Source organism: Anticarsia gemmatalis, chromosome 7 (genome assembly GCF_050436995.1).
Source record: "Anticarsia gemmatalis isolate Benzon Research Colony breed Stoneville strain chromosome 7, ilAntGemm2 primary, whole genome shotgun sequence".
NCBI lineage: Eukaryota > Metazoa > Arthropoda > Insecta > Lepidoptera > Erebidae > Anticarsia > Anticarsia gemmatalis.
In genome coordinates this window covers 4773441-4800473 of record NC_134751.1, presented here as the reverse complement: position 1 = coordinate 4800473, position 27033 = coordinate 4773441, and the positions used below count along the sequence as shown (strand labels likewise).

Below are 27033 nucleotides of genomic sequence, written 5' to 3'. Positions count from 1 at the left end.
GACTTATTATCCAATACAACTTCGATTCTAATAAGAGTTAAGAATAAAACGAGTCTGGTTTATAACAAAATTCGGCACTCCTTTTCCATGCAGTTCATCAACCCGCATAGCTTGTATTTTATTATTGTTTACATTGAAATCATCAACTGCAAATACATATGAAACATCGGACATGACCGGACAAACAAAAACTGAATCACATCTAAAATGTAATTATATACTTCCGAATATAATTGTGAGAGTATCTCGTGCAATGTGGGCGGGTAATGGTTTTATTTTAAAAGATTTGTTTTAAGATAATGCATCGATTTCTTTAGATTTTGATACCACACGGCGCGTGGTCTGCAACTTTTTAAAATCATAATGAACAACAAAACTGTGTGTATAAAGATAGGCTTTAAAATTAAACGCTCAAACTTGTTTAAACCTACGATAAACCTATCATCAATTGATGTTTATTTCCCATTAATAAACTCACAAGTAAACCTCATCACAATACAATAGTAAGTTCATTGATAGAGATACAAAAATGGTACTATGAGTCAACCGTCTCACGATTTCATAACGAAGGAAGGTAGATAAATATTTTTATCTTGCACTACAATTACGTCAACAATCACACTGAAAACAATACAAGAGAATCTCAGATAAATATACTTGTTCAAAAACAATTAGTTAATTATCATCAAAAACTTTAATTAGGATAAACTGGTTTGAACAAAGTCCGCAACTGACCGGGTTTCGTACTAAATTAGGCATTGCAAACAGTACTTAAGCAGGTCTTAATTAAATCCATATTAAGCTACAGTCGTTTAGAAATCGACTTTCCAAGATTTCTATTTATTCATTTATATTGGCTATTTGATGGCACTCGATGTGTAATCAATTGTACGAAGTAGTTAATAAATATGTAATAAGTGAGCAAATGAACAACAATCGGTTGTTAGGTAAAGGATAATGATTGCGAATGCCCGAAGTTTAATCGGTATGCAATAACAAATTTTGTTTGACTTGTGTGGGGTGAATGTTGCTTTAATTATGATCGTGCGAATGTGGAACAATTGCAACGTGATTCAGCCACAGTTTATCAACAGTAAACGAAAGTTACCGTATGTCTCACTCACTGTATTCTCGCATTCATTTCTAGAACCGATTTAGGGTTGGCAACGTTAGAAAGTAGGTACAATAACATTGATAAAAAGTTCGCTATCAAATACCTCGCTCGTGAGTCAATTCCGTAACAAATACTCGTGGATAATAAATGGGCAGCCATATAAGTGTGTTATCAGTGTTATCAGTTAGTACTTTCATTCGAGTTTAGCACTTTTATCACGATGCGAACGTAAATCCATTATTGCAGTTTTTACCACGCTTATTGTACTCTAGTCGTCCACCGATTGTTTGCGATGTGAATGAAACAAAACAACACCGTTCACTGAAAACATTCAGAATTCTCTCGCAACGTCCCGTTCGGCAGATCGCTAATTAAATCAAATGATCACCTTTGAGCGATAACAGATATCAAGCAAGGTCAACTCACCGGGTCAATGTCCGCCTCCCAGACGTCCTTCAGATCGTTAGACATGTCGAAGTAACTCTCCATGTCGGGGCCGGTGTACCTTACGGCCTCCGACTGTAAACACCGTCAACTTTCCCGAGAAAAACTCACAAAACACAGCAAACTGTCACTCTCCTACTAAGTGTCCTGTCCCGAGCAGGCGGAACTTGGAAACAATGTAAACTGCACTAACAAACTGTCAGACGACTCAAATATCACAGAACACTGTGCATCATCACAACGTTTACGTTTCACTATCGACGCCCATTTGTTTTTGCAATAAAATATTTTTTTATGAAGTTTCACTGCACGCGAGAAATGTTTTGACGCTGAGCGCTGACGGACATGCACTCGCGGCGAGGTTCGGCCGGCGAATGCGAGAGCGGCGTCTATCGCCCCCCACTCCGGCCGCCCCCTCTCTGATACGGACCTCTCATTCATAACGTGATAGGGGGTAAAAACGTCACGAGCCGTTAGGGGGCGGCCCACGCGACAATACGCCGGTAATTATGTGGGTACTTATCAGTCAATGAAGTACGACTCGGTCGAGATGAAGCCGTGGGAATTCACAGCGTAACACCGGTGCAATAACAAACAATCAACGTTCATATGTTTATTAAATAAATTCGTACCAATACAGTACACGTGTATTGTATATAAATAACTTAATTCATTATAAATATAACGTATTTCAGTTGTATCTAAATTTCACTGCGGTATGATTTTACACATTATACTTAAAAATTAAATGTACAAAATAACTAAACGATACAACAATATATGACAAAGCTACTTAGTTAGAATACAATTTCATGAAAAACATTTGAATAATATCACTGGGTGAATAGATACATAGATGGAATGCAATATAAAATTAATAAACAGACCTGTTTCACTACCAACCAAATACTGGCCAGTGGCCACTCTACCTTTCGATAAAGTAGCAATTTACTTCTTAAAAATGTACCACCGTAATAAAAGAAAGTTATTGAGCTTCAGTCATGTTTTCGTAGTAGTGAAACTGGGCATTAATCTACAAAAAATAACTATATTACAAATATTTAACTACAACTCTACATTCAGATCATAGCAAGAATTGATTTACTTTGCAATTTTAATACATTCAGACTTATAAAACATTATTATATTTTAGTAATTTTTTACTCTACACTCTTAAAAACTATCGGGCAAGTCAAACATAAAAAAGATTATAACATTTCCTTAACTATTATTAATTATTATCTTCTTTAAAAATAATGTTTAATCCATGAATAGGAAAAAAAAACTTAAAAATATTTTCAGTAAATAGAGAGATGCAATTACAGAAAACTCAGATTATCTAAAAGAAAAAAAAAGTCATCAATATATGTTCAATTCAATGTATCAAGTATGTTCTGTGTATGGATGCTATTGAATCTAAAAAATATTTCACGTGATAAAAAATTGTCTCTACTTTTCTTTCAAAGGCTTATTTTACAATTACAAAAAAATATATTATGTACGCTATGCATATGCCCGTAAGGGCCATAAATAATGAAGTCCTTCACCAATATAATAATTGATGAGGAAACTCGACTTGGCAAGCGCCGCTTATCACAAGACAAATCATCCTTATAATCTTCCTAACAAGCGCATAAAATAAATTCACTTATGTATGAAAATGCGACTTTATCCTTCAAAACTTCATGTAACGACAATATTTCGAGTATTTCTACGTTTAACTTATTATCTGCAGTACAGGATTAGTTCCAACCTTTTATCTTTGTCACTCATAGATAATGTCAAACTTGATAGAAAGTGACAAAACATGGATTATATTACTTTAACCGCGATTATTTGATGTAAATTATCTAATAATTATTGAATTTGTCGAATTAAACAACAGTGGATTATTCGACGGTGTTAATAGGTGTTTTTTAAAGACTTGATATAAAGCGCAACACACAACAAAGTCGCTGGTCCACCGACAAAGCTTACTTACACAAGCGGTCAGTTGGCCAACTAGCCCGCCGACAAAAAGTTGCCGACTTATGGTAGTTTATCTATTCAATAGCGTTTTTGTATGAGTTTAAATGCTATTGAATACATAAACTACCGCTAAATCTAGATCAGAAACCGGGAGTTAAGCGTGTACTGTGCTTAAAGCTAGCGTTAGCAGCGCGGGCGCCGTTCATAGCGCCGTTGCGTCTGCGCAACCCGCTTGTACAAACGCAGCTACAATATTATAAAACACGCTACTAGTTTTTTGATTAGTTTATTCAATAATAATGACATATTGCTATCTACAAGAGTTACAGGGAATGTTACAACGATTATGAAACTAGTCTAATTTCTCGTAACACCACCAATTCTTCGACTCCTGCACGACTTTTTTCTTCATCGACAAAATGCGTATAGTCAAAAATACATTGAAAAAAAAATGTCCAGCCTTACTACCATCGATCAATGATCGATTAACTGGCGTAACATATTTAGTCAAAATAGCGTAGTAAGCGCAAAAAGACTAAGCAGACCTATAATTTGAGCAAGGGTTTTGATTCCGTTAGAAATGTGACTTAGGCCCATATTAAAAGACTGGTATCAGCTTGGAAGTACAGTTTTAAGAACCTGTTTGAAATACTTAAATACGTTTCCCTACTTCCAGTGGAACGGACCTTTAGAAAAAATACTTTTCAAGTATGTTTAGATCAAACTATATTTAGAATAGAAAGATATTAACGATTTTAAACTCTCGCGACTTGTACACATAATATTAAAATGAAACGGGTCTTAAACACGACTGAATCGACCGTGGTCACGGGCTGACTGATGTTGAAAGATAAAAGGTATATATTGCTCTTTTTAACGTTTGACTTGCCCTATGTGTAGTATAAAATTTACTTGAAATAGTGTTTCTTAGATGGCACACCCATGAGTGAAGGCATGTGCTTAATCATCGCTTGGATGCCGCCGTGGAGTATGCACACTCGAGGTACATTGCATTTCACCAGGTATTCGCTGAACTGTAACAAAAATAATATATTAGATACTCGTATACTTATAATTTCATGGAAAACGAGTGATAGAGGCCCATCATCAGCCTACCCTTTCGTACTAACTATGGTGGAGTCCGCGTCGGCAGTATATTACAGAGCGATTGCCTTACGGACTTCCCCAACCCAGTTATCTGTGAATTATAACACTAGACCCCTTGGCAAGACTGGTTGTCAGACTTTCAAGCTTCTAAAACTGACAAAGATGGCAAGAAAGATTTTTAATTATTGTTGAATGAAAGAGGTACTTTTACTTATAAATACTTTCTTCTAAATAAATGTTGGCCTGGTATTACCGAAAATGTCGGCAGAGATGTATCGAAATATGCTTTCGGAATTTATAATCTTGATCCCATATAATAAAGGGCGATTGCCAAGTAAGTAAGTAATTTATGAGGGCCTAATGATATGGTGAATATTATAATAAAAATAGTTAAAATCAGATTTGGCCCTGAATCTCGAACCAGAGAGGCAGAAAATCTTTCTTTCATAAAATAGTAAAAGAGTTGTACTACAGCATTATTTCCAAACAAGTTCAAAAATAAATGTCAATTACGTGAACGACCTTTTCTCTTATTTGACTTTTATAATTTAGGCGCAATGACTCAACATGTGACATTTTTTAATGCCGTCAAAACAAGACTATTACTTAATATATTGACCTTAGCAGAAACAAATTGGAAGTAGATAAAATATAGCTATTTTTAACAGATAGACATGAAAGATAGATTAAAATTAATTAGAAAGTCTATGCGTATTTTTTACTACTGTTTTCTACTAAGAATAAACCTGAGTTTTACGTAACAATATGGACCATTCAACGTTTGTTTAACGTAAAGAAGTGGATCCCCTATAATACGGGCTTGCCTAGTTTGGGGACCACGGAACGTTTTATGGCTAATTGTATTACCGTAGCAATACGCAAAATTATCTCAATAGTTGTAAGATAGAAGTATTAAGTAAAGTTTATATTTTGTTTTGTGTAGATTTTTACATGTTTTTTTAGTTAGTTGAAAATGGCGAAAAGAATTTGAAAGGATAGCATCTAAGGAAACGATAAAAGAGACAAAGTTTTAAAGATTTAATCGTGGTTGATTTTGTAAAAGAGAACACACATAAAATATATTATATTGAAGGAATAATTACATGTATTATTGTCAACGGCGTCTGTTTATCATTGACACAAGGAAATGGCGTGTGCAAATGTACGGTCTGGGGATGTTTGAACAATCGTTTCAATTTTATAATTACATCTTTGTTGACACCACACAGCACCACAAAAGTGGTTTCATACCGGCACCTCAATTAATTTAGGTCATTTTGACTTTTTAATTACATCAATTTATTATTTTCTACAACTCATTTACGGGCATTTTAAAAGCTGAAAAAAATAGTATTGTAATGTAAATGTTCATAGCTACAAGTGGCGCCATCTATTATATATTTCCATTAACTAGTTCAACGTGAAATATTGTACTCTAACTCAACTGTACCTTTTAGTTTAGCGCCATTATCTCATACGTCTAGAGCTTTAAGGATAATCATACTTATGGATGCCATGATACATTTATGTTTTAGAACCTAATATGTTTTGAGAGTGAGTGAATGTGAACTATAGTAAAACATCAAGGTTTTTGTATAGAACAGTAGCAGAATGTTCAAACTCTTGAAAATTAGCTAATCTGCCTCGGATAGAACGAACTATTTTTTCCTAACAATTCTCCAACTTTTTCAAGTTTGAAGAAACCAAAACTACTAAACAGATTTTGATAAAAATTGGCAGTATTTCATGATCGACCTAGAATAACACATAGGCTATAGAAATACTACTATTGCCCGTAGTTTTCTCTATCACTAAACTATAGACCACACGTCGCGGGCAAGCTTTTATAGCACAAATTCACTCACCAACTGCGCGGTCTCATCTTCAGCGGAGACGACAACAATGATCCTTCTTATCCGCACAGCTTCGTTGATCACCAGCTGCTTGCTACCGTGGAGCTGTTTCAAGTCATGTTGTCCGAGGTGCACCCCACTGTATGGTACGTTCAAACTGTTCTCTATTGCGTTTTTCTCGAAACTGTGTAACGAAAAATATTATAAAACAGAGTAAATTAAGTTTTGTAATGTAAATAATAGGAAAAGTATAGATAAAGAAATAAAACTTTGCTAGGTTCGGGTACAACATCAGATCTTTTATATAAGAGTATTATTAGGGTACCGTTTCAAGGTACCGTTTCGGTACAGAACCTTAAAAAAATACACACGTTTCTCCATTTACAATCTTAGTTCTGTATTAAATGGCAAGTTAACAATAGACTCTCTCCCTATTACAAGGGACTTTCCCAAATGGCGAAATGCGTGTGTATTTCTTGCACTTTTTCGTACACCTTTGGGTATTACAGGCGTGGTGTTATGTGTATACTCACAGTAAATTAGACCTAATGTCGATGACGTAACATCTACGTTCCATTATCAGCTCGAACACATCGTTCACACTTATCCTCGGACATATCTCCTTGAATAACGTCTCAAGGGGTATTTCCACCATATCCTACAAAAAAATTAAGTATTATCAATTAGCATATGCTAGCTTACTGGAATGATTTTTTACAAAAAATTTGTAGTTTGATCATCGAATTTAAATCTCAATCGAAATCAGTTCGCTGGTTTAGCCATGTAATAAAAAAAAATGCATAAGTCTCCTTTCACGGCTAACCTCAACAATTATTTTTTTATTAAATTTAGCTAAATAAAGACAAAGGTTCAAAACAAGGCTATTTATTATAATTAAAACTTTGAAAGTCTGGAATCGGGGATGTACGAGAGCGGAGTAAGCTAAAGTATATAAAATAGACTTACCTTAGGATCTGTTATCGGTGGTTCATTAGTAAATCTTCTATAACTTATACTCTGAGGCGCGTTGTCGCACATACTTATTGACATCTGTAAATAAATATAAGATATGAAACAAAAACTCACGCCTAAACAAATTCTTACGGTTACTTATCATGAGATTGCCTAAATAACTCGCTGTGTCTTTCCTTTAATGTGTAAATTATAATTATACTAGCGGACTGGCCCAACTTTGTTCGGATAAAGTACGACCATTGATTTCATTCCTGTGGGAATTTCGATCTCATCGATCCCAAACAAACTCTGTCCCGAACATAAAAAAAATCAATTCAGTTTAGTTGTTTAAAAATTATGCGCGTCTTTACATTTCGGTGACTGATTTTTATTCATATAGATTTTCGGTTCTTACCTTTGAATGCCGATTCAGACCTACCTATTTACTTCTATGTAACACAGTCGTTACTAGTAAATAGTAAATGATTGTAAAACATCCTATTTTCGTCTTTTTGCCTTGAAATGTGACGCAATGTAAGATTTCACTCGGCGCCATTAAATAATGGACATAAAATTATTGTAAGTGGCGTCGATGAAAATTGCCCTATTATGATCATTCACCTTGACACAATCATGTGAATTATGTAAACGAAAAAAATATTATTGTATCAAAATAGTCAGAAAAAATAAGTTTATTTAGGTATATCGTTTTTATATACCAGTTTATATATTAGGTTGGGGAAAAAGTCTTTTCGCATTATAGTATGTATGAACTTGTAATAAAATCTCTTTGGCTTCAAGAATCACAAATGAGTACACGGTTCATTAGGTTTCTTTCAGTGAGCTCGTGAGGTACCCAAATATCGAGCTTTTATCAAGTTCATACTACTACTGCGAAAAGACTTTTTCCCCGACCTAATATTAAATAGTTACCAATATACAAATAATATTCTTAAGCCAATATTTGTAAATTGATATTCTGGTCATTTTTCGTATATATCGTACAAACTGGGCCAATTGGCTTTAAGTCATTAATAAAACTTTTTTAAGACAACTTTCGCATTACAAACTGCCTTTGTAAATATTTTACAGAAATAACTAATATTTCCTCCGAGTAGAAACAGAACCTGCCCAGTGGAAGTGTCATAGTGAATAACTTGATCAATTGCCACGAAAGTTGCCAGAAACTATATTTGAATACGAATTTTCAAAGAAGAAACGATCTTATTGATTTATTGAATAACTCAAAAATATGGCAATATTCACATACCCTCACAATATCTCCAATATCAATTTCCGGTAGATCGGAGAATAATAAAATACACTCGTTAAAGCCGGACGCTAGTAGAGTATCCTTCAACTGTCGTAGTATGCCGACACCCATGAATAATGGCAGTCTCGGACCTTTCACTAGTAATGCGTCCCATAGGTGCAAGATTTTGTGGAGAGGAAATACGTCTGAAATGAGAAAATATATTTCTATATATTTTTTTATTATTTTTATTTGTTAAGGTAGGTTTAGGTAGGCAATAAGTTTGGTTTCGGGCACTGTCACTATCTCCAAAACTAAAATGGGTGGCTCATTTAGTAATATTATAAAGCAAGCTCATTTAAAATCCAGAAGAAAGAGTTAAAAGTTGGTAAAAAAGGTTATGATGTATAAAAAAATTGATTGAAAAAAAAAAATATGCAACTTCAAGTTTATAATACTTATTTAACGTGGATTTTCAAGAGCTAATACTTATCTCATTACGGAAGAATTGTCTCCAGTTGATAGTAAGAGACAAATTTTCTCTATTATATTATTTTCTTATTTTCTTTATCCTACAAATATTTATTAACAAATAATATTATAAAAAATCTACTCACGTGAAAACATAGTAAGGAACCATGGTATAGCAAACAATTCAGGTACAAAGTTGATGTCGTGTAAATGTGAAGCTAACTCAGGCTGGTGGTAGGCGGTCATTTGCCAGAACTTCGCCAGGTACTCCTTGATAACTGAGCTGTTGTCTTTCAAGAAGAATTTGTGTAGGAACTTCGGAACGAACTTTGATAAGCAGGCGAAGGCCCGCGCTGGATAAGAAAAAAAGAGCTTTAAAATATCACAAAGTGAAGCTAAAATTTTAATGTGAAAAGGACCAAAAGCTGTCTTAGATCCTACTAATATTATAAATGCGAAAGTTTGTGAGAATGTATTTATGTATGTATGGATGTTTGTTACTCTTTCACGCAAATACTACTGAACCGATTACGATTAAATTTGGTATATGGGTAAGTGAAAACCCAGAATACACATAGGCTACTTTTTATCCCGGAGTTCCCGAAGGATCAAGATTTACACGGAAAGGGTTTCCACGCGGACGAAGTCGCGGGCGACCTCTAGTACTTTATACTTTAACAATATGGCAATTGATTTATTAGTCAAGTAATCTACTATTTGTTACATTTGAAACCCGTTTTTTTTGTATTGAAATTTTACGTTACTTGCTTAGTATTTTTATAGGTACAAATAAGCGCTTTTTGTAGTTATATTGTTGCATTTTATCGTTAGTCAAATAGTAAAATTTATATACAATACATTAATACACATTACTGTGTCGCCATTACAGGAAGACATACTTCTAACCTAAAGAAACTTGTTACCTATATCGCTCCTAATTAGATTTTATCTTTTTGCTCCGTTCCTACTTGCGACAAATTAATAATAAATAAAAACTTTATAAAACATAAAACATTGATTGAAATTACATGTAAGTACTAGCTGACCCGCGCAACTTCGCTTGCGTCCAATAAGACAGAATGGGTGAAACTTTTCCCCGTTTTTTGTAACATTAATTACTGGTACTCTGCTCCTTTTGGTCGTAGCGTCGAACAGACAGACAGGCAGAGTTACTTTCACATTTATAATATTAGTACGGATAATAAACATACGAATTCTAAGTACATCTTCAATCAGGTGGGTGAAGTGCTGTTTTCCTAGCTAGGCTATAATGTACCCTGTATTAAGGAGTTAAATTGGGAATAGCATGCTTGCAACTTACCTTCATTACAAAAATTCAGGTACAGGAACGGTGCAGTGAGTGAGTCTAGTCCTTGCCAGTACACATACTGTGGGTTGGTGAGCAACCACGCTTTGAGCAACCGTTTCAACGAGCGATGCCCCGCCGCGCCGCACAGCAACCAACAGTACTGGTGACAACGTGGTATGTCCACGTCTATCTGTTGGGGAAATTGAACCTTATGTTATTGTGTTAGAGTTTAAATTAGAATGTTGTGATGGTGGGTGTTTTAAGCTGTAAAAGGAGATTGAGTTTGTTAAATAAACTACGTACTATATTAATACATGTGATATGTCTTTTGCATTAGGCACCTAATACCTATATTATTTAAAACAATAAAATTGGAATAGCCTATGCATTTTGGAAATAAGTATAATATGTGCTTCTTTGTATTGGTCTTTATGATTATAAAAAATAGAATTAGTCGTTTCTTATGATTTCTAAATAATAGAATAAAGTGACACAGGACAAGGAAGTTTGAACGGAAAGAGGGTAGATCTTTACTTAGCAATGGGACACTTAAATCACAAAAAATGGGGTCTGGCTAAATGTTGACTTTCTCCTATATCACTTTAGCCGATTTCCGATTACCTTAATTATAACCTCTTATTTATAAACACACTGTAAACCTACTTTAGTTAAAAATCTACTATAATATGTTTTCTCTTTTTCATTTCGCTAATGAGTGAAAGAAACAAAACTCTTAATAAGCCTTTTCATAACTTCATATATTTTTATGAATAAGAGGGTTAACTTTACCTGTCTATCCGTCGGTGTAGGGGTCTCTTTATCAATTCTCTCGTACTGGTCTTCGATATCGCCGACAACACCTAGTAGAGCGGCCCACACATCGCCGCGGACTAACGGCGGTATGTCAATCCTAGACTCCGAACGAATGTCTGATGCTGTGTATGGGTAACCCTGTAAAATAGTACATGCCACCAAAAACATTCTGTAAAAACCTCAAGTCTCGCCGTAAAAAGTTGTGAGATCTGTATAATACCAAGTCGATTAATCTATTTAGTCTCTACTTAAAGGACCTCCTGTCTTAAGTTTTTACGTATGTTATTATCATGTCAATTTTTAAAAAATACCTCTAAAACAAATAGACCGACCTGGCCTTAGAAGCTTAAAATTTAGAATACAAATAGGGTTTATTGTCTTAATCATGGGAAAAATTTAATATTTTCTAATTTCGGTCCAGTTTTCTAAATACACCAACTGCAAATGTAACCTTGTAATCTTATACATTTATATGGGATTACAAAGTTATTGTTGCAGTTGGTGTATTTAGAAAACTGGACCGAAATTAGAAAATATTAAATTTTTCCCATGATTAAGACAATAAACCCTATTTGTATTCTAAATTTTAAGCTTCTAAGTCTGCTACAAGTACCTTAGACTTTTGATGATCGGTGAGTCAGTGAGTCAGTGAGTCAGTGAATCAGTGAATCAGTGAGTGACAAAATTCAAAATTTTAACAAGTTGTCATTCTTAAACTACTGGTTCAAATTGACTGAAATTTTAAATATACCGTGTATATACAATGACTGATTAGTTGCTGAAAATCCAGGCTTCTTGTTTTATCCACAACGAAATTATAGGGGTGTCAAAAATAGCCCGAATTGCTTCGAGAAAAGGATGTTACGGCCGTGCCGCTTTTTTTTTGCTCGACTTGCGGGGGCACTTCCGTGCCCCCAGATAATTAAATAATCAAGTCTGTAGAAAAGTAATGTTTTATATCCTATCCTAAGACATCAAGTGGTCCTCCGTGAACCTCCGTGGCGCAATTAAGGTCGTCGCCGTGCCTGTACTGTCGCGTCGGGAGGTCGGCTCTATCCCACTAGTCCCGTTTGAGTTGTCCCGTGACTGGCACTATTTTGTCCCAGTTGTCCCGTGGCGGGACAAGTGACACTGTTTTAGTGCCAGTTGTCCCGTTGCAGAAAAATCACGGGACTAATGGGACAGACGGAAGGGTCGAAACAACTGGTTCCATTGAGTTGTTGTGTGACAACAGGTACTTTGGTAAGATAGCAGACGTTATACGTTGTGTTGTGGTACATTTTTACTTAATTTCTAGTAGATAAGTTGAAATTACATTAGGTACATGTTGAATTGACTTCAGTGTTTGAGCTGCTTCAGGGGCCTGTTAACAATATATTTTTAGTTTCCTTACATGATGTTTTTCAAGTAGGGAATTTCGGATAAGCATTTTACATTTATGGTATGGAAGGTCATAGATATAGACACTCTTGTCAATTTAATTATAACGTGAAAAGCCGAAATGGTAAAAAAACTTCTTGTGAATTTAAAGTTTACATAGAGTAGCGTACAATTTATCATCTGATATCTTACCGAAGTACCAAGTACCTGTTGTCACACAACAACTCAATGGAACCAGTTGTTTTGACCCTTCCGTCTGTCCCATTAGTCCCGTGATTTTTCTGCAACGGGACAACTGGCACCAAAACAGTGTCACTTGTCCCGCCACGGGACAGCTGGGACAAAATAGTGCCCGTTGTCCCGTCACGGGACAACTCAACGGGACTAGTGGGATAGACCCGGGAGGTCGTGGGTTTGTTTCCCACACGGATCAATTATTTGTGCGGTTTACAAATAGTTGTTCCGGGGCCGGTTGTACCTTGTCTCCGTTGTTTGTATTTTTGTAAAAGTCCCCGCGACACCAGAGCAATTCTTAGTGTCTTTTTTAACAATAAAATATCTTAAATTTCGCGCGACTCGATTTGCGGCGTATTCGCCTCTTATAGACACAGTCTAAACCAGTTATACCAATAAAATTCCAATACTCACATGTAAAAGTCTTTGAAATCGCATCAGCCTATAGAACTGGTACTCGGTATCTCTTTCCCTAATAATCTTAGGCAGACCAAATGCGTCGGTACACTTGATCTTCTCATGCATCAGCAGATAGAAGTCGCTAGTTGGTATGTGACCTAGGCGGGACTGGAGTAAATCTAGACTGTATTTAGCGATGCGACGGTCAAATAACGCGCCAGTTTTACCACCGATAGTGCAGCCGTCGAGAAGAATCGCTCTGTAATAGAAGAAAAATGTATAATTCAAGTTTTGATTTAAATTAAGAGCAGTGAAAGCCGTGTAGCCCAAGCCTAATTAGTCTACAACCTGCATAGAAGACGCAAGGCCTACCCGCTCCCTAATTCTCATAGGAGACATAAATAGGGGCAGTAATTTCAATCATCACATTCACAATCATTTTAACATACCTACATTAATATTGATATACTTACTTCTTGTCATATTATTATGGTAAGAGGAAAACCTAGAGTCAAAGTTGTTCAAGCCGCCCGGAGGCTATTAGCGTGGCTTAACGACTGTTATCCTAATTGATAACAACCGGGCCCGACTTCTTACGTGCCCGTCGAAGCACAAGGACGCCCAGTTTAAACACCACGCCAAGGTTTGCTTAACCCACAGATATAATGTCATACTTACATAGGCATCGACAATATAGGCGGACTATTCTTAATAAGGCCGTTCTTCTTCAACTCAGCCTGTATATCTCCCCCAGCTAACTGCCACCAATGATAAAGATATTGCAGTTTACATCCCATCAGACCTCGAGGAGTTTTTACTTCTAATAATTCTGTAGACTCAATGTGTGATAGCTCTTCGACTATTTCCTTAAACGTTGTTCTGTTGCATGGGTAGATTTGAAGACATTTTTGTATGATGTTTTTAAGGCTTTCGGGTATTTGCTGGAATAAATAATTTGAAGTATTAAGAGCAAATATTATTTTAGCGTAAATTGAAAGAATTATGAAAGTGCAAAGTCTAGTTATGCTTCCAAGGATAAAGCATAAAATTTTCTTGAAATTTATATAAAGATCAAAGATAGTTGGCTGGTTTCAAACAAAGGGCACTTTTTTTCAGTAAAACTCAAAGCAATTGGAGCAGTTCAGCCAACTAGTATTACAAAAAGTTTCAAACATATTATAATATATCAAAATCACTACAAAAAACTATTTTAGCTAGCTTTCACTTACAATTATTTATGTGAATTTCAGTACATTTTTGAACTATCTAAAAACTTGTACGAATATCAACATCTGAATGAAAAGTATTTTTATCTCTGTGAAATCATACAAATAATTTTATGAATTGTTTTTTCCTGATAAGGCTTTGTTTGCAAGCTGTTATCATTTACATTATAGTAGGTATCATATAAAACTAACTACTGTAATATGAATTGATATTAAAATAGCTGTAGGGGAAGTCCCTGTATCAGTAAAAAAAAGTGTGTGTATAAACTACAGTCTAATTATTTGCTGATACAAAAATTTAAAAATAGTTACAGCTCAACCAAGAGAAGTTCATTATCACCCAAAAGGAGCTCATTTTGTTATAATGCCATGTTATATTATTTTTTTTTTAATAACCCATTTCTGTCCCACTGCACTGGTTAGGCCTAAAGTCCACCATGCTGACCAAGTGCAGGTTGGGGACTTCAATCTATACTAATATTAAAAAGCTGAAGAGTTTGTTTGTTTGAACGCGCTAATCTCAGGAACTACTGGTCCGATTTGAAAAATTCTTTTAGTGTTAGATAGCCCAATTATCGAGGAAGGCTATAGGCTATATATCATCACGCTACGACCAATAAGAGCAGTGTGCGAGTAAAAAATGTTACAAAACCGGGGGAAAATTTCACCTATTCCCTCAAATGTGATGCAAGCGAAGTTGCGCGGGTCTGCTAGTATGTTATATATTCATGCCATATTATCCTTTTAGAAAGGCCTATAAATCTTTTGGAAAGTGATATAGGTAGGACACAAAATTCCTTTAGAAAGAGAATACATAAGGTGAACAAAGTATAGAGAAGGACAACATGCGATACTCACTTTAAACTGTTCATAAGCATCATGTTCTCTAGCTATCCTCTCTGCTGGGTTGTTAGTATGCACTAGTGTCAGTATTCTTCTCAATATAGGTCCAGGTTTGAGGTTGCTCCACAGTTTGCCTATACTTAGCTCTAGGAGAATGATGCCAAAGTTCCATACATCTGCTGATGGACCTCCACCATTAAGTATTGTTTCTGGGCTTAGGTATCTTGGTAGACTGGAAATTAAACATTGATATTATAGATTTTAGATGAAGATATCAAATGCAAACATCATAATTATCAATAAGATGTAATTAACAAACCAAAACCAAACTAAATAAAGTTCATAAATTGTAATTTTTTTATATTTTCTAATTTGGTAGTAATTATAAATAAATCTATTTAACCAATTACTTTCCCACTGCTGGGGGAGAGTACTCCCTGAATGAAGTTTGTATGCCACCCTGGCCTAGAGCAGGTTGGTGTTGAGTGAGAATAATAGACAAAATGGGCTACCTCTTTTTTCTATTTCAGATACAGAGCTATGTCTACTACTAATGAATACTTCATTTAAAATGTTAAAAGCCTCTCAACAAGAGTCAAGACTGAAGAGAATATATTAAAGTTCAAAATACATACCCCAAAGGAAAAGCCACTTCATTACCTCCTCCAGTCATATAATACAGTCCATAATTAAACATTTTAACTCGTCCATTGCTATCTATAAGAATATTATCATCAGCTAAAGTTCTATGCACAATGTCCTGACTGTGGAGGAACTCCAAACCACTTGCTAGCTGCTTAGCTATGTTTGTTATTTCATCATAACTGAACTTTGATGTACATTCCTTTAGTGATTTTCCTATCACTTCTGCTACTACAATTATTCTTTCTGCAACAAATTAGGAGCTGATTAGGACCTATGCAATTACAAGACATAAAAAAAAATATTATATAAAAATTTAAAGTGTTCTTTGTAACTAATCTGAAGCTAACGTAATTGAACAAAATTACAGTTACTGCAATATCTAAATATAATTATATGAATCAAAATACATTTAAGTTGCAGTGGAAAATAATCAAAATCTTTGCATTTAGTTAAGCTTTAAAAATACAGCATCAAATAAACAATTAGCGTTATTATAAATTAGCCTTAAGTTACTTGTGAATTGTATAAACAACAACTAAATTAGATCCGACTTACCGTGTTTTCCCCTAATTACATCGAGGTATGTGCACAAATTCGGATGTTCAATAGTCAGTAACCTTTGCGCTCGGCCCAATATAGTGATAGAACTAGGCGTCAAAGGTAGCCCATTACTTCCACAAGTCTCTCCAGGATGGTTCTTAGCAAAATAAGTGCAAGCGGCGAATTTGTAATCGTCTTCATTTTCTTGACTCATTATATACAAAGAGATGCACAATTTATTTCAAATATAACACAATCACAACTCACTTCCACGCTATTAGTTTTTAACTAGAAGTAGCTATTGCAGTTTTTATAATAAAATGTTTAAAATTTTCTATTTGGGGGCGGAGATAATGCAAAACAAATAAGAATTTCCAGCTGCAATGAAATTGACTTCAGCTGTCATCTGCCGGAAAAACACAAATGTCAATCTTGACAACTTTATTTACCGGTAGTGTTTTTGAAGGCGGTCATGAAAAATAGGTAAAAAAATAATAAATCATGAACATTTTTTACTATATTTGTTAATTATGTATTAAAACAATGATATAAGATCATTGCACCTTTTATAAAGAGCGAGAAAGTTTGAAGAATTGTAAAATTGTTGCAGTAAATTGACGACTTACGAGATACACTTTTACTCATGTTTATATTCAAACCCTCGACACCCACGCGCCGATCCTAGCCAATCGACAGCGTTATTTTTAACCTTTTTAATAAATCGTTTAATTTAATTTTGGATCACAGCTTGTGCACTACTTGTTTGGTCAATGAAAGATTAAGGCAAAAAGCCTTACAAAATAAATTTAAACAATCAAGATTCAGGCGTTATTCTTTTAAAAATGGAGCATAATTATTTGAAAGATTCATTATTTTCGTTAACATTTTGTGTTTAGTATAAATTCATTTCGATCTTCAACGTTTGTTCCAATTCAGATAAGTAGGTAATTAAAACCTTTTTGAGGCTTTTTCAATAGGTACCTACGGAGAAAATGCTAAATTGACATTATGATTTATTGTCTTTGATTTAGATTAAGGGTTGACAGGTAAGAGGTTTTTCCCAAATTTGAGAATGAGTTGTTAGGAATTATTTTCTAATTTTCTCAGAATGTCTAAAGAAACTTTTGTATCTTAACCGACCATGAAAAGAATGTAATGCACGACGTGTTTGTGACGGTTCCAATATCAGAAACCATTCAATGCTTCCATATTTTTGTATACATCATGATAGATAAAGATGATAGATAGTAGTTGTTGAAAACGGATCAAGGATTTTTGGCAGGTAGGGTAAATTGGCTATAGACGTTGGCAACACACAAATGTTTTGTCTCTGGCTGATTTGATATCCGCCTAGCTCTGGCTGGCTGACATTTTCGCTAGAATATCGTGAAAAGCTTTACTTACAGAATAGTTTTGTATTAAATTAGTGCCATAATGATTAACTAGAGACGTAAGTTAAACTACAATCATGATTTTCGCGATCCCTTATGACATGTCATGAAGTCAAACTTTCTATTCTTTGCAGAAGTCCATCGAAGTCTGGAGAAAATGGCTTGTATTGAGAATATTACGCCAATGAATGTGGATTCAGAGATGGAAGAGGGTGAAATAGTGGATGATTTGTCTGACATATCATCGGAAGAGGAGTTTTTGTTGCGTCAGCGACTGGAAGTGCTCGAGAGTTACAATAATGTCCTTGAACGTAAGAAAGCGAAGCGTTCTTCTGTAGCACCAGGTAGTGTAGATTTCCGTCAATACATATAGACGTAATATTATTATAATATCACTAGTATTTCGTTTGCATTATTATTCATTCATTCTCTACAAAGATATGTGACGACCTTGTGTGACTTTTCAACCTTTGACCTAATTGTAGGTTATTGTCGTTTTATTACGTTTCGAAGGAGATCTGCTATGTGTGCAGTTTAGTCTATGTCCTAAATGTCACGAGATTGCACAATATTATTAAAAACAAATATTGCAAAATCCCACTTATATCAATAGGTACATTTCCAGTTATTTAAGTGCACTCTGGATAATACTATTATTATTTTTTGGTATGCAGATTTAAATTGTTAATTCACTGAATGTCTCACAGTTATATTATTACCTACCTAGTTGCACATCGAGAGTTTCAAATAGGTTATATATCTCATTTAATCTTGGCGAGATTAGGTCTCATTTAACATACTAAAACTCTATTCTTGATAAATTACTTAATTTATGAATAAACTTATCAAATATGTTAACTTCTAGTCTTTAACTCTAAAGACTAGTGTCACTGATGAATAAAAATATTATAGGTAGTTGTTTGTCCTGTCATTGATCTTTCATTAATGCTTTAGAAAACATCTTATAGAACTTTCAAAATAAAGTAGAACTTATGCACATCTTGATTTAAAAAAAAATTATCGTACTTTAACTACTTTACTTGTAATGATTCGTTTTAAAATGTAGGCTAATAAATATTTAGAATATGTATCTTTGTGAGATATTATTATTTTTACTAGAGAGTTATACATTTCCTTTTATTTAATGGTATTGTGTTACCTACTGTGAATGGGTACAGTACAATCTGCATTGTAACTAGTACAGTACCTAAAAATAACTTAAATTGTGCTATTTTTCTGTTCATTGTTTCACTCGTAAGGAAGGAAACGTGGTAAGATATTCATTTAAATTGTTTGTGACACTTTTGGACTATTTTTTGTAGGCACATAGTGTGCTTTTATAACATTTTAGGTTCAAAACATAAAAAGGAGGATGCATTATCATATGACCTGTCCGAGATATCTGCTACTGACTTGGAAGATTACTGTTCAACATACAAAAATATCAAGGTACAAAAGCCAATAAAAACTCATCATAGACAAAAGAGGAAAAAGGAGGAACAAAATGATGTAGTTAAAGCTAGAGAATATAGAAAGAAAAATACTAGACAGAAAAAGAAATTAGAAGTGAAAATAATTAGTGCATCCAGTGAAGAATCTGATGATGAGTACAGGAGTAGAAGAAAGAAACTGGCTGATGCTGTGGTTGTAAACAAAACTAAGAATGACAAAACATCACTCAGTGAAAGACTGCAAAAAATGCTTCGAGGGGTCAATCCACAACCAATGAAGTTAATAATCGCTGAAAATAAGAAAAATGATGTCAGTACTAAAGTAGTAAGTCCACCTAATTGTTCTCCAATATCTTCGCAAAATACTGATGATCATATTCTTAATGGAGAGTTACAAAATGGTGTACAAGAAACAACAATAACTTGTGAAATAATTGATATTTGTACAGATGATGACAGTAAAACAGCTGTGAACTCAGTTGATACTGTGGATTCAGTTGCAAAAGACAAAGTATGTAATGGAGAAGTAAATAAAGTTTTAGATAGGGATAAGAGTTCTGAAAAAGATTCAGATGATGATTTAGAATTACTTAGACAACATGCTCTTAAAACTAAAACAGTAAACAACAAAGTCCCTGAAGAGGTTGTAGTACCATCAGAGAATAAACCAATGTCGGAAGATGAAGACAGTGATACAACAGAGCTAAGACTCATCTGCCTTAAGTCAACATATTTAAAGAAAGCTATTGAAAAGAAACGCAAAGAGAAATTGCAAAAAAAGCTGTCTCAGTCGGCCAATCTTGAAGACGAATGTGTGAACCAAATTATGCTGGTTGATAAAATCAATTCAGATAACAATACTGATATAGAATCTGTTGATATGGACATTGGTTCAGATGGTGATGATAAGCTTAAGGAAAATGATGATTGTACTAAAAGTGCAACAAACCAAGGTGGGGAGAAAAACATTCCTGTTTTAATGGTTTCTAATGAAGATGAGCTTGAGGAAGACGAAGACTTATTGAGAGCGAAATTATTAACTTCTTTGAGTAAAAACTTACCACATCTTGTTAACCCCAGTGTGATCAAAACTGTTGATAGTGTAAAAGATACAGGGCAAGCAAAGCCAAAGCCGCCGCCACAGCCAGCCGTGATACCAGAAGAAAAGAGGTTTATAATAAATGTTGAATCAGATTCTGAAGGGGAACATGAAGCTACTAAGAATTTAACTAAAATGCACATGAAACTGTCAGAACAGGTTGATTTCCAGCAGAAATTGGATATGTTCTTGAAGTCAACGAGGATGGAAGTGGAGAAGACGACACTCCCTGATGTAGTACAACCACAAACTACGCCAAAGAAGAAAGAAAAATATGTTGCAAAGGTCTGCTCATTGATCTTCCTCTTGTTTTTTGTTACAAGACTAGATGGTGTTTTATACTATTGTATTTCTTTTAGGCTGTTAAAAATTTACCAAAATCTGAGCAGATAGAGTATAGGAACTTGGTTAAGAGAATGGCAGAATTGGAGAAAATTAAGCAAGCTAGACAAACTTCTATAGGTTTAAACAAAGTGCCTAATCCCTTGAAAGATACATTAAAACCGAGAAACGTAACTATAGATACCACTGGTTTGTCCACAATCAACAGCTTAGAGGAAAAGATAAAAAATTCAAGGTACTCACGAAACTTTTGTAAACATTTTATTTCTGTATTATTTTTGTAGTTTACACTTATTTTGTGTGACTTTCTAACCTATTTTTTATTGGTCAAATAGAACACAGATTAACAGCAGGCGCTTTTACAATTTATTGATATTCCCTTATATTTTTTAATCACTGTACCTATAACCTGTAATTTTAAATCACTAGTTTTATAAAGATTTACTACTCGAAAATTACAATTACATACTGACCTATACAAAACTATAAAAGCGCCCGATGTTATCACACTGTTTCGCAACATGCGGTAATTTTGTTCATTTCCAGAAAAAATATAGCCCAAGAATCAGCTAAAATGTTGAAATTGAAAGAAGAGGGGGTAAAACTTAGTCAAAAGTTTAAAATAGTAGCAACAGAACTGCGTAATATTAAAACTGCCATTACTTTAAATAAGAAACAACAGAGATCTGTACAAAACTATTTAACTAAAATAAGACTGGACCATCAACTGTTATTGAAAAGGTATTTGATTTATTTTGTTTATTTTATGCGATTTTTATTTTACTTGTACACAATACTGTCTCTACCAAAGGGAAAATTCTTTCATACAACACTATAAATATCAGTTTTCGAGCTGTTCTTTTTCTTCTTGACAAAAATACTATATAGTAGAAAAGTGTTTCTTTTAGGCACAAGAATATGTGTTAACATTTCCACACGCTACAGCTTTCAATTAAAATCGTACCATAACACAACTAGTTGCTTTTTCTTTCAAAATATTATTTTTCAGCTCACTGACTTCTACACATTCCAAAACTAATGTTATGTCACATTTAAACCATACCAACATAAGATTACAAAAGGAGAACAATCCCAAAGAACCAGTACCTCTTAAAGAGAATCCCAAAGAAGACTATAAGAACCCTGTAATGCTCAAAGCAGTTAAAATCGGTGTTGTAAACGATTTAAAACCAAAACCTGTAGTTGTAAACCATCCGAGACTGTCAGTGGAAATTCAAGTGTCGAATAATATGAAGGTAGTTAAAATACCGGACAAGGTTGACCAGCCCGATAAAAGTGATCAGAATAAAAGTAAAAGTGAAGAGAGTAATAAAAGTACTGATCTGCCTGAGAATAAAAGACAATCGAGCAATCCGGTCGTGGAAAAGGGCGGGGGGAATACTGCAATGCCTGATCATAAGAGAAGAAAAAGTGACGATTACAAATCGCCTCTAGATGCATTTGGCAGTACCACGTAAGTCGCAACATTTTAAGGGCATGCTAAAACGTATTAATATCGAGCGAGTTATCAGTTAATGTGCTGTTTCAAGGTCTTTGTGATAAGGTGCTTATGTTTTACTAGTTTTACGTATGTATATTGTTTGATAAAATCAATCAGATTGTGCATGCTTGTGTGTATCTATACGTGGTTATATGTATATGTGTTTGGTCTTAAATGTAATCCAGGACAAATTCATATGTGAATCAGCATTTTTAGGAAAAGAATAATAATTTGGCACATAATTTGAAAGGATCAAATACGTTGACAACATGAGTTTGTTCTGGTATTGGCATTTATCTATGCTGACTTGTACATGTATTTTAAGGTGTGCAACTGTGCATATGCTTAGTACCAACTTACTATAGATGGCATCAAAACTATGTGTTTCAGTTGGGAGGAAGACCCGAACGCGATACTCTGCCCGTTCGAAGTGTTCGGCGACTGCAAGGACACCGATTGCAAATACCTACACACTAAAACCCGTTCCAAATGACACACAAACACATGCACACACGCGAACACGCACAGACACACACACAGAACACATCCCCTCCTCTCCCTCAATCCCTCTCGACGGCAAAGGATTCTACAGCGATGTGTAAAGTATACATCTCTTTTGAAAAACTAAAATTATTTTGCAGCTTGTTTTTTGCCCTCTTATGATTTACAACCAATCTTTTATAGGACAGTTCAATTATAAAATTAACAATTTCAATTCGAGGGATATTTAATTTAAGTATTTTTAATGTACCACGTATTATTAGAAATATTTGTTGCTTGGTAGCCCTAAACTATTAATTTCAATTTCTGGACTGACCAGCTTTTAGAAGACAACAGTTTCAACCTAATATTTTCTTTTCAAGTGAACTTTTAAACTCAGAATAGCTCTTCTTCAAAGTCCCTGTACTCAAAGTGTAGGTATAAAAATAGTTCAGCCTAGTTCTGATTTTTATTAATTTCAGCCGTAATTGTATCGACTATGTATTTATATATTTAATTTAATTTAAACGTATTTCTTCGCATGTCTATCCTGCAGTGTGAGTTGAGGTGATGGCATACTTAGAATATGTTATGTGTGGTGGCAACATTTAACATAATGTAATGCAATTTTAGTTGGCGCCGGGTGTCGTGTCGCCGCGTCCCTCGCAGTGGTAAGTTACGCGTAACTTTATAATAAGTGCATTAGTGCATAGTTGTGTTCAGGACTAGAACATTATCATACGGAACTACGAGACTGCAACGCTGTGACAGTGGGTAATATGTTTTGTCTTGCGTTATAAACTAAAAATTTTATATTATTTTTTTATTATTGAACTTTAAAAATAATGTAAAAAGTTATAAATAAATGAGTATCATTGTATACCGGTTTTTTATTTGAAATGAAACACCTTTTGATCTTACAAATAGACATTATTATTCAGACATTGTAAAGAAAATAATAACTAAAATACCTCTCCACACAGATACATACACTTAGATAAAAATATGTACGTATATTTTTGGAATAAAATTCGATATAATTCATAAAACCCTTGAAGAGACTGAGGTCATTCTACTGAATGACTACTAATAAGTATTTATAAATCTATGTGACAGAATAACACAACTGTGGGCACACAGTGTAAATACAGGAGTGAATACCTTTACAACACATTATCTATTGGACAATTATGTTAAAATCTCAAAAATAACATTTCATATATTATTATATTTCAAAAGTTTATTGTATGATATTGAATTCATTAGAAGCTCTCAGATTTCCACCTTGAAAACTATCAATGGTTTCAACAATAATATTCTCATCTGCCATTTGTTTATATAATTTTGTAATATCAGTAAGGGCCCACAGTTGAGAGTGGACAGTACACAGGAAGGCAGGGACTGTAGTACAAGTTACTCGTAAGTCTTCATAAAGGGATATTTATTACATTTATTAAGTTCCTTTTCGGAGCGAAGGACACATTGGATACGCCTCGTCTGCTTATCATAGAGCGATTAAAGGCAAATAGACAGTGCGAAACTATGAACAGTTTACAACAATGATTATAATATGATAATAAGTAGGTATAACTATTGCAAGATTTCATACAGTCAGATATACATTTAAGAATCGTAGCTACGCACTATGTAGGGGACAGTTCTACATACACAGTAATGTAACATGGTTTGTGCACATGAGCCGATTGCCCAAGTGCTTACAACATTGATAACAGATATTACAATAGTTTAAGTTTTCAGATAAGTATAGCATGGTCAGTGACGTCAACAGAAAAGTGAGGGTAGTTCTAAATTTTGTAAGCTTTAATCAACTTAATTGCCGCTAAGATTGCTGTATTAGTTGTGCGTATCTGTCTCGTTTGGATATAACTGAATCAAATGCACATTTAATAAATAGGTACTTAAAGAGGCCAGCTTAAATTCTAAATTAGGCCACAGAAACACGAACAGAAACGTTAGCGTTTTATAATTATGTAGGAACGTTTAAGAAAATGTCCAAAACAACTATCCTCACCTTTTTTAAAGTTATTTTTGGGAATTATAAGACGTCACTGAATTGAAAGTCTTCTAAACTTGCGGCCGTTTAATAGAACTTTAGGAATCTCTCATGTAAATAGATGCTCTGACAAAATACACAGTCATTGCATGTTTGGGAGACGCTAGCACCTAAACATTTGTTGCGCAATATGTCTGACAATTTATAGTTTAATACACTTTATCTATCCATTAATTTTTGTCATCCTGCAAATCACGTTTTGGAACATGTTGCGCAACAAATGTCAACGACAACCTAAAGAACAGTGCAGTCTAGAAGTACTAGGCTGTCAGCATCGGTCGGAGATAACCAGACGAGTGGTTGTTGCGAGGGTCGGCGCCGGGCGCCTACCTCAGCGTGTGCCACATGGCCACGGCCTTGCGCGTCTCGTGCGCCATCTGCGCCCAGTGCCGGCCCTCCGCCGCGGGCTCGGCCGCGCCCACGCAACACCACCCCACCACCAGACCACTGCCACCGCCACTCACCACGCATACCTGGAGACCAATCAAGTTAAAGGCTATGTTATAAACTAAGCTACTTCTTTGGAAGAACCTCACCCGTGTTACCTGCGCAAGTGTTACTTTTATTTACCCTAGCCACTGACCCAAGCCAATTTAAATCATTAAATTATACGTAAGTAATTGAGTAAGGTGGTTTACCTCAATGGAAGCTTCTTGAAGGTTGGCTGACGGCAGGCTGAACGACAGCGCCTCATTCCACACGGGGTTATTGATCTCTTTCCTGTTAGTCTTCTTCTTTTTCACTCGCTTCCCATTCACCAGCAGGTACACTTTCACATACACATCTGAAACGATAAAAGATATAACAATAATATGTAGCTAGGAGCAGCCATCATGTATTTATGATGTTACTCGTGTGCTAACTAGAATTTCCTAACGACGCTGTCCGACTTAATAATTAGCCTTTAGAAACTGATACATAGCCAACTAATTTCCAAACAGAGACTTACTTTGCAAAAAAACCATTTCTATTTTACCTAGAGCATCTTTGCCCTCCTGTGGCGGCAGTAGATTCCTAGCCTTGAGCACGACGACTGTGAGCCGCTCAGCTGACGGCAAATAAGACAGTGATAGCAGCAATTCCTGCAGTTCTTCAGGAGGACGTCGCTCGCGGCTCAACTCCGCCCAGACTTCGGCACCCCCAGCGACTTCAACGCGAGATAGAGGCACCTTCGCGGATCCCATCACTTCGTTGCGGGAAAATCTGGAATAAGTTAGTAAAAACGTGTTACAAACTGTTTATTGGTAACAAATGAAGTGGGAATGGGAAATCCATAATATGATAGTCCATGACCAATGTTGGACTCGAAAACTGATGCGAACCTTCAACGATCTGGTGCTTGTCGACGACATTACGGAACAAGAATCTCTTAAAGAATTATTTACATTCAGCAGGTTTAATTTTTTAGTAAAATTAAACCAAGAGATAAAAACTTACAGGGTCACACAATTTGCCTATGTCTTTGTGCCTAATTCTTCGCCAGGCTCCGGCTCTTCTCACTTTACAAATTTAAATTTAAATCATCTCGGCTAAGGTCAAGGGAAGGAATATTTTGCCCTCACCTGTCATAATCAAAGACTTGCAGCAGCAGCGTCTTATCCGTGAGCTCATCATGAGACACGGGGAACTTGAAGTGCTGATCAAAGAAAGGGTTGGCCTCGTTCCGATGTACCGGTGTCTGACGGACCCTCGTGTCCACCTCGGGGAGAAGCGTGACGCGGACGTAAGGATCGTTGAAGCCACCAGCTTCATAGCCGGCTAAGTCGTGGGCTGGAATAGGAAAAATACGTTATAAGTAACAAGTTTCTGTAATTACATGGAAGGCTCTTCTTTTCATCAGATAGACACTGATGAGATAATCTGCAATGCGAATTTGTACCAACTGGTTTTTTGAAAAGACATGATATCACATCGCAAAGCAACTAAGACTTTGTTGATTTTGATTATTCAAATATTGGTTTTCCGCGAGAATGGTCAAACCAACAATGCTCAGTGGAATCGTAAAAAGTTAATAATAAAGTAAAGAAGGTAATAATAATTTATTGCGTTTGTCGCGACTATCGGAGACAGCACTCGTGGAATCGTGGGGTTTGCGTACAATCATAATGTCGTCGTTAATATTGATTTTGGGGTTCCGCTTACT

The 27033-nt window shown here is 35.2% G+C and overlaps 4 protein-coding genes across 9 annotated transcripts in view; 1 reads left to right on the top strand and 3 right to left on the bottom strand.

The window, feature by feature from the left end:
- The window catches only part of CrebA (Cyclic-AMP response element binding protein A), a 137354-nt gene extending 135406 nt beyond the window's left edge, over positions 1–1948 (bottom strand). The window contains exon 1 of the mRNA XM_076116592.1: positions 1541–1948. Within this exon, the coding sequence (XP_075972707.1) occupies positions 1541–1603 (63 nt within the window). The 5' untranslated portion in view covers positions 1604–1948. The remainder of the gene's footprint in view (positions 1–1540) is intronic.
- Positions 1949–2156: 208 nt separating this feature from the next.
- On the bottom strand, positions 2157–16957 carry LOC142974327 (TBC domain-containing protein kinase-like protein). Its single transcript, XM_076116587.1, has 13 exons — positions 16568–16957; positions 16003–16255; positions 15383–15599; positions 13977–14239; positions 13314–13557; positions 11262–11423; positions 10485–10662; positions 9310–9516; positions 8711–8898; positions 7453–7536; positions 7020–7144; positions 6499–6670; positions 2157–4560 (listed from the first exon to the last, which is right to left on the bottom strand). The coding sequence occupies exons 1-13, from the start codon at positions 16764–16766 to the stop codon at positions 4435–4437; spliced, it is 2418 nt and encodes an 805-aa protein (XP_075972702.1). The 5' UTR covers positions 16767–16957; the 3' UTR covers positions 2157–4434.
- A 909-nt stretch (positions 16958–17866) lies between these two features.
- On the top strand, positions 17867–23696 carry LOC142974325 (uncharacterized). Of its 4 annotated transcripts, XR_012959558.1 has the most exons (9): positions 17867–18002; positions 18078–18287; positions 19203–19214; positions 19295–20778; positions 20853–21070; positions 21382–21576; positions 21845–22309; positions 22727–22934; positions 23450–23696. XR_012959558.1 is itself a non-coding variant. In XM_076116581.1 (8 exons), exons 2-8 carry the CDS (start codon positions 18101–18103, stop codon positions 22827–22829), a joined length of 2664 nt encoding a protein of 887 aa, XP_075972696.1. In that variant the 5' UTR covers positions 17867–18002; positions 18078–18100; the 3' UTR covers positions 22830–23696. The 4 variants fall into 4 exon arrangements, 2 of the variants coding, with proteins under 2 accessions (XP_075972696.1, XP_075972697.1); XR_012959559.1 differs by having other exon boundaries at positions 21845–22399; positions 22727–23696; XM_076116581.1 differs by having other exon boundaries at positions 22727–23696.
- A 40-nt stretch (positions 23697–23736) lies between these two features.
- The window catches only part of LOC142974326 (synaptotagmin-5-like), an 89445-nt gene continuing 86148 nt past the window's right edge, over positions 23737–27033 (bottom strand). For all 3 annotated transcript variants that reach the window (XM_076116583.1, XM_076116584.1, XM_076116586.1), the window contains exons 6-9: positions 26453–26660; positions 25867–26093; positions 25529–25674; positions 23737–25363 (exon numbers count right to left, since the gene is read on the bottom strand). In XM_076116583.1, the coding sequence (XP_075972698.1) occupies positions 25217–25363; positions 25529–25674; positions 25867–26093; positions 26453–26660 (728 nt within the window). In that variant the 3' untranslated portion in view covers positions 23737–25216. The remainder of the gene's footprint in view (positions 25364–25528; positions 25675–25866; positions 26094–26452; positions 26661–27033) is intronic.